The sequence below is a fragment of the Microtus pennsylvanicus genome, chromosome 15 (assembly GCF_037038515.1).
Source record: "Microtus pennsylvanicus isolate mMicPen1 chromosome 15, mMicPen1.hap1, whole genome shotgun sequence".
Lineage (NCBI taxonomy): Eukaryota > Metazoa > Chordata > Mammalia > Rodentia > Cricetidae > Microtus > Microtus pennsylvanicus.
Window position 1 is genome coordinate 70,226,625 of NC_134593.1, and position 12,979 is coordinate 70,239,603.

General features: G+C 47.8%; 1 protein-coding gene across 5 annotated transcripts in view; it reads left to right on the top strand.

Moving 5' to 3' along the window:
- Positions 1–12,979, top strand: part of Farp1 (FERM, ARH/RhoGEF and pleckstrin domain protein 1) — a 232,939-nt gene that overhangs the window by 169,172 nt on the left and 50,788 nt on the right. For all 5 annotated transcript variants that reach the window (XM_075950066.1, XM_075950069.1, XM_075950065.1 and 2 more), the window contains exons 4-7: positions 2,364–2,406; positions 5,955–6,033; positions 9,426–9,523; positions 12,857–12,971. In XM_075950066.1, coding sequence (XP_075806181.1) covers positions 2,364–2,406; positions 5,955–6,033; positions 9,426–9,523; positions 12,857–12,971 — 335 coding nt within the window. The remainder of the gene's footprint in view (positions 1–2,363; positions 2,407–5,954; positions 6,034–9,425; positions 9,524–12,856; positions 12,972–12,979) is intronic.

The following is a 12,979-nucleotide window of genomic DNA, read 5'->3' on the forward strand; positions in this document are numbered from 1 at the left end:
TCCTTCAGTCCCTGGTCTTTTCCCAGGACTAGGAATGATGGCAGTGACTAGCCAGACGCTCATAGCAGAAACCTTGGTGTCATTCTGATCATTGTCTTTTCCTGTACCTGTCATCTGCAGCTTATCAATAAGTCCCGTTGGTTCTCAGATAAGGAGACTGCTGGCCTGCCTGCCTGATGGAACAGGAACCAGATAACAGCCTTGTTCTCTCGTGTGCCTACCTGAGGCTGAGTAGTGAAAGCTGGCAAGACCCCGAAGTGAGACTGTCTCAAACAAACAAAAATAATCAAGACCATAATTTTTAGTGCCTACCTGCTAATACATCATGCACCTTATTCCATTTACTTGCTTTAGTTAGACTATTGTAAAAAAAAATTTCATTCATAAAAATGTTAAAAATTAGCACTCTCTAAGTATGCATTTCTGTGTGCATAAATTTATATATTTATATATATATTTATATATATTTTTATATATACCTAATAATAGGTATGCACAGTTTCCAGAAGTGGAGGACTCAATAGAGGAAGGTTTGAATGGTCACCTTCTGGAACAGCTCAGTACATACACACACACACATACCCATACATCCACCTGGCCATAAGAGTAAGGGGATGCCCCCCCGTGCCCTGGCTGTCCTCCGTGACCACTGCGCATACAGACACATATACACACATGGGCACGCACACACGGTTAGCACATGTGTGTATCAAGTCGGCATTTCATTGTTTCGGTTTGCATTTCTAGCACAAATCATTCCCTAAAGTCAGCATTTTCTTCTTTGCCTTTGAAATTTTCTCTTTGCAAATATCTGTCATTCTTGACACGGCTTTCTCCACGAGACTCCCTTCTCTAACCTTTCCTCTCACCTTGAGGACGTTAACCTTGTTTCTATTCGATATGCAAAGAGAATCCCTGTCAGTTCAAGGAGATCTTTTTAAAAAGAGTCCATAAAACGGACTTGTGTGCTTAACTTAGGTTTTATTAGCGCAGCCAGCTGTTTTTTTCTGATTTGAACTTTATACAGGGAGCGGGCATGTGGGCAAAAGAGGGCTAGGACTTGGGGGTGGGTGAACCCAGCTCAGTCTGCCTCTGAGTTCTGGTTGGGGCACCTGGGACACATTCTGCACCACACATGGCTCGGGTTTCTCTCCTGGATATCAGGAATCCCATTGGCTCGTTTGGCGAAGTTTCGGGAACATGCGAAGTATGATAGTCTCTAAGTGCTTACTCCCCTCTCTTGTCCCTCAAGGATTTCCTATCCTGTGTATATGTATCCACGTATGGATTTCATTTCTCAAAGAAGTGTGCCTGTTAGACTCGGCTAGGAACATGGATCACTCATTATCACTCACTCGTTAATATTTTCTCAACGGGAAATATGAAAAAGCACAAATAAGAGTAGGAAATGTCTTCCTTTTCTAAAATCTTTATTTTTATCAGGCTTTTCCATTTGTGTGGGTGTGTGTGTACATGTTGGTATGTACACAGGAGTGGAGATGCCCATAGAGGCTCAGAATATCAGAGCCCCTGGAGCTGGAGTTGCAGATGGTCGTGAGCTGTCTGACATGGGTGCCGGGCACTGTACTTGGGTCCTCTGAGCTCCTAGCTGCTGAGCATCTCAGCAGCCCCAAAACTTTCTTACTTTTTAGTGTTTTAACTTTTTTGCACTGCCCTGAGCCTCCTATCTACTAAGCGGGCTGCTGTGGAAGGCACTGTCTATCCCTGTTAGCTATTCACCTGAACTTAGAGAAGGGTGTTTATATATATATGTTCTATGTAAGTGTTTGTATGTGTAGTCTATGTGTTTTGCCTACATGTATTAGTGTACCACATCCATGTATTACACACAGAGACCAGTAGAGGGTGTCCGGTCCCCTAGAGCTGGAGTTACTGGCTGTTGTGAACTGCCATGTGGGTGTTGGTTGAATCTAAGTCCTACAGAAGAACAGTCAGTGCTCTTAACCTCTGCCACTCCCCATACCCTCAAAACGGTTTTAATTGTCAGATTCAGGCATAGATTCTGCGGATTATACAAAAGAAGCTAGCAGAGACTGGAATGACGGTCCTCTTCCAGAGGACCTGGGTTCGGTATCCAGCAGACACATGTAACTTCAGTTCTAGGGCATCCGACGCCCCCTGCTGACTTTTAGGAGCACTGCGTGTATGTGGTGCACAGACATCCGTGCAGGCAGCATGCCCACACACAGAAGATGATAAAATAGAAACATTTTAAAGGAAATAGAGGGAAAACCAATGCTCACAACCTGAGATTCTCGAACGTGTCTTCATTTCAGTAGCTCGGCATGGTCTCAGATCTTTGCACTCCCACTGAAACCTCCTTTTGCTCTTCCTCTCCTTAGGTGTGGCTGGACCTCCTGAAGCCCATTGCGAAACAGATCCGAAGTAAGTATACCCTTCATGCTCACCGCTGTGGCAGACATAAGGCCAGGTGACTCCCACAGGGGTGTCTTCCTGTGACATGAAACACTAGAGATGCAGATTTGTCTTTCTCTTGTGACAGCCTGTCGTCACCCGCTAACCCACACGTGCTAAAGTATGGGGCGTCTGCCGTTTTCATACATCGTACCGCTAACCCACACGTGCTAAAGTGTGGGCGTCTGCCGTTTTCATACATCGTACCGCTAACCCACACGTGCTAAAGTATGGGGCGTCTGCCGTTTTCATACATCGTACCACTAACCCACACGTGCTAAAGTGTGGGCGTCTGCCGTTTTCATACATCGTACCACTAACCCACACGTGCTAAAGTGTGGGCGTCTGCCGTTTTCATACATCGTACTCTGTAATAAACTTGATTTGTGACTAATGCTTGCTATGAAGCCTCGGAATAATTGAGCTTGTCTGCTCTATGCTGGTTTCTGTTACTGTCGTGTTCCCCGGGGAAGGGTGGAGCCGTGTATTCATAAAATAGATTTGAGGGTTTCTAATCTCCCTCTGCAAAGCCTATGAAATCAGATGCTGGTTTTGGCTGAGGAGAAAGTGCTTAATTGTGTGTGTGGGGGTATGTGTGTGAGGGGGTGTGTAGTGTGTGTGTGTAAGTGTGTGGTGTGTATGTATAGAGTGTGTGTGTATAAGTGTGTGCTGTGTGTGTGTAAGTGGGGGGGTAGTATATGTGTGAGGGTGTGTATGGAGTGTGTGTGTATAAAGTGTGTGCTGTGTGTGTGTAAGTGGGGGGGTAGTATATGTGTGAGGGTGTGTATGGAGTGTGTGTGTATAAAGTGTGTGCTGTGTGTGTGTAAGTGTGTGGTGTGTATGGAGTGTGTGTGTATAAAGTGTGTGCTGTGTGTATGTAAGTGGGGGGGTAGTATATGTGTGAGGGTGTGTATGGAGTGTGTGTGTATAAAGTGTGTGCTGTGTGTGTGTAAGTGGGGGGGTAGTATATGTGTGAGGGTGTGTATGGAGTGTGTGTATTGTGTGTGAGTAGAGTGGTGTGTAAGAGTGGTTTGTGTGTGTGGTGTGTGAGAATGTGTGTTAATGGTATGTGTGTGTATATAGAATGTGTGGACTCTGTGAAGTGTGTGTGGTTTGTGTGTGTAGTGTGTGTTGGGGGTGGTATGCTTGTGAGGGTGTGTGTATAGAGTGTGTGTGATATGTGTGGTGTGAGGACTGTGTGAAGTGTGTGGTGTGTGTGAGCAGTTTGTGTGTATGTGTGGTGTGTGTGTGTGTGTGATGTGTGAGGGTGTGTGTTAGTGGAGTGTGTGGGGTATGTAAGGGTGTGTGTTAGTGGGGCATGTGCGTGTGTGTGTCTGATTGTCGAGCAGAGCTTCATGTGAGTGCAGCATGCATGCTTGAAGAGATCAGTAGGGCCCTGAAAACACTGGGAGAGAGGAAGCTTGTTTCCCCCTCTCTATCTCTGGCTATCGTTCTCACTGCTTTGAGATAAGCTGTGATCTTAAAGTCAGCCCAAAGGGCCCAGATCAAGTCGGTGAGACTGGAGCTGAAGGCTTTGGCTGCACCTGAAGCTCACCCCACACCCTAACTGGCTTTCTCTGATTAGGGAAACCCCTCTGGGCCACTCCTAGGCATTGCTGTGGAGGTAAAGACTGCAGCGGTGGGGGGGGGGGGGTGCTCCTGCAGTTGGAATTGATGCTCTTCTCCAGGTATTTAAAGTAAGCAGTGACTCACGCTAAGTAACGAGAGGCTGTGTTCCCTCATGTTTCTGTGATATAGCTAGTGGAGCTGGGGGACACATTACCGAGAGCAGCCCCCACGACTGGCAGGCCCTAGAGTGTCCCCTATCTTTGTAGTGATGCGTGAGGCGCCCCCTTGTGGTGGCACAGCATCCGCAGTCGTGAGGTCATAACTGGATCCTGGCTCTGTGTGACAAAACCATCACTTGGCTTTGACATAAAGATTTTCCCAGCTTTGGGCTCCTTTGGACCTGAATGGCCCCGTGGGTGTGGAAATGGCAGTGGCCTTTGTCTGACTCGTCCGACTGTGGTTGTTTTGTGCTCAGTCAGTGACTGACAGACATGAAAGGGTAGACGTCCTCCCTCCCTCTCCCTGTCCCCAGGCTGGCCGAAGACTTGCAGCTTGTGCCGCCATTCCCCTCATTTTTAGAGTTAAGTGAGGAATATTTCAAGATCCTTAGCGTCGGTTTTTCTGTTTTGACTTAAATAAAAAGTGTGTACAGAGTGTGTTTCCTCTGTCTGTGTACTCCTTGCATGCATGTGTGCAGAGTGTGTTTCTTCCATCTGTGCACTCCTTTCATGCATGTGTGTAGAGTGTGTTTCCTCTACCTGTACACTCCTTGCATGCATGTGTGCAGAGTGTGTTTCCTCTACCTGTATACTCCTTGCATGCATGTGTGCAGAGTGTGTTTCCTCTGTCTGTGCACTCCTTGCATGCATGTGTGCAGAGTGTGTTTCCTCTACCTGTACACTCCTTGCATGCATGTGTGCAGAGTGTGTTTCCTCTGTCTGTGCACTCCTTGCATGCATGTGTGCAGAGTGTGTTTCCTCTACCTGTACACTCCTTGCATGCATGTGTGCAGAGTGTGTTTCCTCTATCTGTGCACTCCTTGCATGCATGTGTGCAGAGTGTGTTTCCTCTATCTGTGCACTCCTTGCATGCATGTGTGCAGAGTGTGTTTCCTCTATCTGTGCACTCCTTGCATGCATGTGTGCAGAGTGTGTTTCCTCTACCTGTACACTCCTTGCATGCATGTATGCAGAGTGTGTTTCCTCTGTCTGTGCGCTCCTTGCATGCATGTGTGCAGAGTGTGTTTCCTCTGTCTGTGTACTCCTTGCATACAACGCCCAATGCTTTAATCCCGAAGTTTTCTGTCACTTTCTCCCTGCAATCCCCAGCTACTTCCTGATTTTGTCCCAACTCCTTAGAAATAGGCACGAGACAGTAAAGCCCTTGACTGGCTGACATAGACAGAACCCACCCTTTTTTATTTCCTCCTCGGGGCTCATGAGCTAGCTGCACGCTGGATAGCGGTAGCAGCCAGGCTTTGTAGACAGCTGCATATCCTCAACTGTGTTCTACATTTTCATTGTCTCCCCTTCAGACAGTTTGAGGCTGGTCTGTGAAGTGTGGTGGCATTTGCCTTTAATCCCAGCCCTCGGGACTCAGAACAGGCAGCTCTCCGTGAGTGTGAAGCTGACTGGAACCACATACTAAGATCCTGTTTAAAACAAGCAACAAACCAAAAGTATCCTGTGAAATACAGCTGGCTGATTTAAAAACCCAAGTGTAACTCAGCTCCAGAGGGATCTGTGGAACCATCAACCGTGTGTAGAGTTCTCGTCAGCGTCCTGTCTTAGAAAGCTGAATTCCTGTTACCTGAAGATGTGTGTTAGCAGCTATGGCTAGACTCTGGGAACCTGGGAGGGGCAATGATGAGCTTCGGAAAGTCTCGTTCTTTGGTGATTTGGGAAACGGTCATCACTACACACCTTAATGATGTTTTTTGTTCTTTTCAGGGCCAAAGCATGTTGTTCTTAAGTTTGTGGTGAAATTCTTCCCACCTGACCACACACAACTCCAAGAGGAACTCACAAGGTTAGTAGCTGTCAACTGGACATTTTTCACTGTAGTGTAAAGAGGAAAAGCAAACTAGTTTCTATTGGCCAAATATTTTCCATAATGTTTATTTGACCGTGTCTCTTCAGCGCTTAGATGTTTAACGCTCCTCTCTTCCATCTCTGCCTACAAGATGAAGGAGAAGGACATGCTCTTCCTGCAACCTGGTTTCTTTGCGACTGACCACGAAGGAAAGTGATCTTAGCCCCAGTCAGCATCAATCCCCCGCCCAATCTGTTATAACCCGAGTCAGTTTTAGGGTTCTCTTTTGTGAAGCCATTCTGAATTCTGTTAAGAGTGCCTGAAAGGATCTGAATTCAGTTCCCAGCACACAAAATTGGGCAGCTCACAACCATCTGTAACTCCAGTTCCAGGAGATCTGATACCCTCTTCTGGCTTCTCTGGATAGCTTCACACACACACACACACACACACACACACACACACACACACACACACGTACGCAAACACGCGCGCACACACATGGTATGGGGGGATTTTAAAATAAAGACTGCATCTTCCTTGCTGCCCTAGGTAGGTGAATTTGACAGTGTCCACGGCAGGAACAAACACCGTACGTCCAAACACTTGCAGAAGGCCACAGAGGCCGGGGTGTGGGGAATACACATCAAGATGAGAAAGCATCCCAGTGGTAGGTAATGTTGAAAACTGGCTGCCCTGGGGATGCTAGAGTGTGGGGCTGGAAGTCTCGTGGGATCCAGGTGAGCAAGCAGTTACTGTGTCTACCCATGAGAAGCGCTCTTAGCCACTGAGCCGTCTCTCCAGCCCCACCCCACTCCCAGTTTTTCTTGTGGCAGAGCTCAGACTTGTCCCTTGTGCCGATGCACAGAGCCACTTTGCCTTTCCCTTTTCCTCTGTCTGTCTTCATCCAGCAGAATAGATTCTACCAGAATCCTGCTGTAGACTGCCTGCAGAGGTTCCCGCTAACCGCCAGGAAAGCTGAATTAATCTTACTTAGTACGAATAGGAACACTATTAAGACTTTCCAAATGATACGAATCACAGCATCAGTGTGTTGCCAACAGGGTATGAGGCAGGGGGATTGTGTGTGTAATGTGGGCATGCCATCTCCAGAAGCAAAGGCTTTGGCCATTCCTGTCTCACTGTCCCAGACACAGCCCATCCGTGGGAAGCATTTTCTGTTGTCACCGTTTAGCTGTGTTCAGTGCCTCCTGAGAAAGAGTGAGCCTGGCTCCCTGGGCCTGCCGGGATTGCTTCCATTTATAGCCCCGGAGGTGTTGCTAAGTTCTGAAAGCAAGAACAGCCAGTGCCTTCCACTTTCAGCCCATGCGGTTAGCAGAGGCCATGGAGTCAGGCCCAGGAAGCTGTTTCTCATGTTACCCCGGCCTGAGATCAGAGACTGAGCATAGCTGAAGGTGACAAGCTCCTGCAGCCTTCGGAAAACACGTACCCACCACACACGTGTAGACACGTCCAAGGCCCTCTGTTGTCACGCTGGCCTCTTGGGGTTGTCACCAATACCCACAAAGCCTGCTAGACTCTGGCCAGAAATAGTCCCAAAACACTTCTGTGTAGACACAGGACCTTGTGTCTGCGTTGATAAATTATTCAAAGTGCAATGCTTTTAAAACATAAAACCCTCTTGGTGGTCTGAAAATGAACAACAGGATGGGTCTGTGAAGTATCGGGTTCAGTGAGCCGTCACCACCGCCCGATCCGGAAAGATGAGGCCGACCCTTCCTCCAGGAGCCCCGTGCTCACAAGCAGGTTGTTCCCCACTTTTCTTCCCTGTGGCTTTTGAGGCAGGACAGCAGGTAGTAGGGGCACACACAGGACAGGGCACACGTGCAGGAAGGAAGTTTGGGAAGCCCCTCTGTCGGCTGCTGGTGATTTTGTTTTCTGCCTATGCGATGGTCACCCTTTTTGTATTTTTTTATTTTATCCTTTGCATTTTTAGTTGTTAACCATGAAATGCCCTAAACAATTTAAAGAAGATTGGTTGCTACTTTTTTAAGTTAATATTTGTTGAATTGTTTCAACTACTTTCTCCCCATGGGTTATCCTATCTGATAAATTTGTTCTTTGGCAGATTCATGCTTGTATATAATACACATTGTGACTTCTTCCCCCTCCCCGCTTATGTCCCTCCTACTCCTGTCAGTCTAGCACCCCAAGTCCCTGTTCCATATTTGTGTCATTTGGGGGCATTCCTGTCTGTTGGCTTTGTGTGTGTGTGTGTGTGTGTGTGTGTGTGTGTGTGTGACAGAGACCCCCTTCCACCACCACGACACACACCGAGTCTAACCAGGGTTGTCCATGTGACTATGGGTTTGGGACACTCCATCTGCATGGCCAACCTGGTGAGCTCCCCGCTATACCCCGTTTAGTTCTTATGGAAGTCTATGTGGCTGATATTGTTAAGGGCTTTTTCTTTTTTAGAATTAATTAGCGGGTGGTTCAGCAGCCGGGCACCGGCCTGTGTTTCAGGCGCCTCTCTGTGGCTCTGATACAGAACCACGACCAAGGAAACTCAGAGGAAAGTCTCTATGGTTCCAGACAGGTAGAGGCGAGAATGACCAAGCAGAGGTTACAGGTGGCGGGGGGTGGTGGCTAAACAGCAAGCTGAGAGCTCACATCTTGAAGCACAAGCAGGAGGCCAAAATGCTAAACTTGAAATATCAACCCCCCCCCCCCCGGCCCAGTGACACCCTTCCTCCAAAGGCCACACCTCCTAAACCTCCCCAGCGTCACCATGAACTGGTGACCAAGATTCAAACATCTGGGCCTGTGGGGGATGTTGTTGTCCAGACCACCACACCTCACGTGTGCGAGACCTGAGGTTCCACTGCAACACCCTAAAATGTAACAAAGCAGTCTTTTGTTTTACAAAGTAAGTGTACACTATAGAAAGTTAGAACTATTAATAACACTAAAACCCTAGAAATACCTCTTCCCTCTTATGTAGCATGTTCGCATGGACTGTGGAATATGATATATTAAATTCTTTGTTCTTTCACCAACCCCCAGTCACTGTGGACTCATGAATTTTCATTAATTCATAATTTACTAATTCATAAACTCAGTATGTTTTAATCTATATTAATCATTCTTGTTCTGGTCAGATTGTCACAGATCTGGCTTTGGAGGTACCTTCGATACACCATACTTAGGAGGGCGTGCTTCCATGGAAAACCAGCGATTCTGAGCTCACGCTCCCTTCACTGCCCCTCAGTGTCTCTAAGCTGTTTCTTTACCTGGTTGTGCGTACCTTTCTCTAATTTCTTACTGTGTGTTCAGATTGCCAGGAAGAAGCTGCCTCTGGACTCCCGTTGGCTTTGCCCTCCCGTTGCCTTCACCCATGTAACCTGCATCTCTGTTGACTTTCACAGGTACCTGTTCGCTCTGCAGGTGAAGCAGGACTTGGCTCAGGGCAGGCTGACATGTAACGACACCAGCGCTGCCCTCCTGATCTCACATATCGTACAGTGTAAGTTCTTTGGAATCCCTTTGAGAACCCTCTTGGACCGACGGTGGTCTGATGGAGGAGTCCAAGGCACACAGAAGCACAGTCAAGAATATCTGTGTTGTCTTTGTGTTACTGTGGATGCCTTCAGTAGAGCAGAGACACTAAGTGCACTCAACAATTTTGTTTATTTATTTATTTGTTTATTTTGGTTTTTCGAGGCAAGATTTCTCAGTATAATAGCCCTGGCTGTCCTGGAACTCACTCTGTAGACCTCTGTACAGAGGCTGATTTCGAACTCATGGAGATCCGCCTGCCTCTGCTTCCTGAGTGCTGAGCTTAAAGGCTGCACTTCAACTGCCCGGCTTGATTGTTTTAAGGACAGGTATACAGGGTTATCTCAGTTGTCTTAAAGGACAAGGGTGGGTGGGCAGTGGACAAGTGCACCAAATCCACCCTGTCCTGTCCTTGTATCTAGTGGTCCAGTATTCGTCATTAGTGTTAGGACACAAGACTGCTGCGGACTTCACTTCCGTCCCAAGTAATTCACAGAGGGGAACGCTCCGGAAGTGAGTTTATTTCACACCCATGCAGCGATTGCATTTGAGGAGGACCACAAACAGGTGACCTGGAAGAGACCAGGGTGCGTGTTCACCCTGACGCCAAAGCAAAAGCTGAATGAGCCCTTAAACCGACCTCATTTCTATCCTCAGGATGGAAAAGAGTTTGCTCAGAGCTGAGAAGCCCAAACTTAGTCCCCTACAAAGTTTAGACTTTGTCTTCACTGCACAGCCTCATTTCAGATACAGCCTGGATACAGAAATATATCCCCAAACCAATACATTTGTGCCTTCAGCGTCCTTTGCGGACACACGTAAGATGGTGGAAATCTGGTTGCCTTGAGCACGTGAGTGCTGCCTTTGTCCCTAAGCACACTGTGATATATGTTGTAGAGAACATATGTGTACTGAATGAGCTTCATTTGGGCATGAGTTCTGCGTGGATGAGTCAAGAGTGTGTATTAGACAGCACTTTCTTAATAGAGCCACACAGAAACACCAAAGTCAGTTCATGCCAACGTGTTGAGATTTTTCAGAAATCTGACCCCAGGTTTCCCTTCAGAACAACATGCACTGATTGCTAATTCATCGTTCACAGAGACTTTATAACTCATGATTAATTTTTCTGAAGATTGGATTTTTTACTTCATGTGTATTTATGTATATGTAGCATATGTAGGTGCCCTTAGAGGCCAAAGAGCATAAAGTCTGCTATAGTTACAGGTGCTTGTGAGCCTTCCGATGTGGGATCTGAACTCGGATCCTCTGAAAGAGCAGCAGGTGCTCTTAACCACTGAGCCATCCCCCTCGTTTGTTTTAGGAGTGTTTGCCTCCATGTGTGTATGTGGACCATACGTGTGCCAGGTACACACAGAGGTACCAAGACTGCAGAGGGTTCCCTGGAGTTACGGGTGGTTGGGAGCTACCATAGGGGTTCTGGGAAAAGCAGTAAGTGCTCTTAACCACTGAGCCATCTGTCCAGCCCCTGGATCTATCTTGAATATTGGGAATCAGCTGTGCTTTCTAACCAGACAGAAGAAGCCATAGCAAGAGATCAAAGCTCCCGTGCAGGGCGCTGATAACCGTGTCTGCAGGCCAGGGCGCCCTTCAGTTCTGGGCACCATTTTCTGTGATGGAATGGAGATTTAATCCAGAAGAGGTAGTTAGGGAACAAGGTGACCTGTTGTGGCAGAGGCAGCTGGTAAGTGTTGCTGGGTGAGTCGGCACAGCTTAGCGCAGGACAAGCAGTCTCAGTAGAGCCGTGTGACCAGCGTGCAGGCCGTGCATGGTGACAGCGGGTGAACGGGCTGGATGTGGCAGGCTGCTTCACGTCATAGTGACCACACTTGCTCCATTAGTTCAGGGCCCTCCACAGTCTAGTAGCCAGTTACACCAGTAATAGGGCGCACAGGAGGGACGTGCCTCCCAGAGTCCGACAGGCATTTGCTCGCTGGTGCTTGAGCGCAATTGTCCTTTAAGGCCCAGGGCCAGGCGTGTCTATGGTACAGCGATTTCCAGACAATGTTGAGGTTGCCCAAGAAAACCCATTGTGTTGCCTGTGGGTGAAAAGTCTACACAGTTGCACTCCGACCTGTTACTTCTGACAGGGTAAGAAATTTGGTAAACTCTTAAGGTAAAACAACAATGACAACAAAAACCATAATGTTTACTTTTCCTCCCAGTGACATCTCTTCTGTGACAATGGATTTGGGCTGTCACATGTAAGAGTTTCAACAATTTGTTTTGTAAGTCCTGAAGCTCCTAGGTCTGTTTACACTGAATCACTCAACAATCGTCCACATGTATAGGATGAATAGGGAGAAAGAAAGAACTCCCAGTTTCCCACAGCGCAGCTGGGTAGATGTGTTGACAGCGGAATCCTTCAGAGTCACTATGAGATAGGATTTTCTCGGAAAAGAATGATGAATATCTAAGCTGATGGTTCAACAGTGACCCCGAGGATCCCACCTCTTATTGTGCGTTTGTTTCATGAGGCCACACGGTGCCCTGCTGGTGTGTGCAGTTACCGTAAACACGGTGCCCTGCTGGTGTGTGCAGTTACCGTAAACACGGTGCCCTGCTGGTGTGTGCAGTTACCATAAACACGGTTCCCTGCTGGTGTGTGCAGTTACCGTAAACACGGTTCCCTGTTGGTGTGTGCAGTTACCGTAAACACGGTTCCCTGCTGGTGTGTGCAGTTACCGTAAACACGGTTCCCTGCTGGTGTGTGCAGTTACCGTAAACACGGTGCCCTGCTGGTGTGTGCAGTTACCATAAACACGGTTCCCTGCTGGTGTGTGCAGTTACCGTAAACACGGTGCCCTGCTGGTGTGTGCAGTTACCGTAAACACGGTGCCCTGCTGGTGTGTGCAGTTACCGTAAACACGGTGCCCTGCTGGTGTGTGCAGTTACCATAAACACGGTGCCCTGCTGGTGTGTGCAGTTACCGTAAACACGGTGCCCTGCTGGTGTGTGCAGTTACCGTAAACACGGTGCCCTGCTGGTGTGTGCAGTTACCGTGTGTCAGGATAGCATTATAACAAAGAAGAAACCAGCATATGAGATGGGAAATCATGAAGTTTTCTTCACAACTCCTAGCATCAAGGAGGAGCAGCAGTCACCTTCCGTGTTGCTCTACCTGTGAAATGCGCTCCATCCCTGCTCTGAGGTTGCTCTCCTCACGGTCCCCACCAGCTGTGCTCATCCAGGGTCACCTTTGGGTTTGCCAGTCTGGGACCGTAACACATTCTGAACGGTTTGCCCTGTGTGGCCCATTTTCTTTTCTGTTTCTTTGTAGCCGAGATTGGGGATTTTGATGAAGCCTTGGACAGAGAACACTTAGCAAAAAATAAGTATGTACCTCAGCAGGATGCGCTGGAAGACAAAATCGTGGAGTTCCACCACAGCCACATGTGAGTTG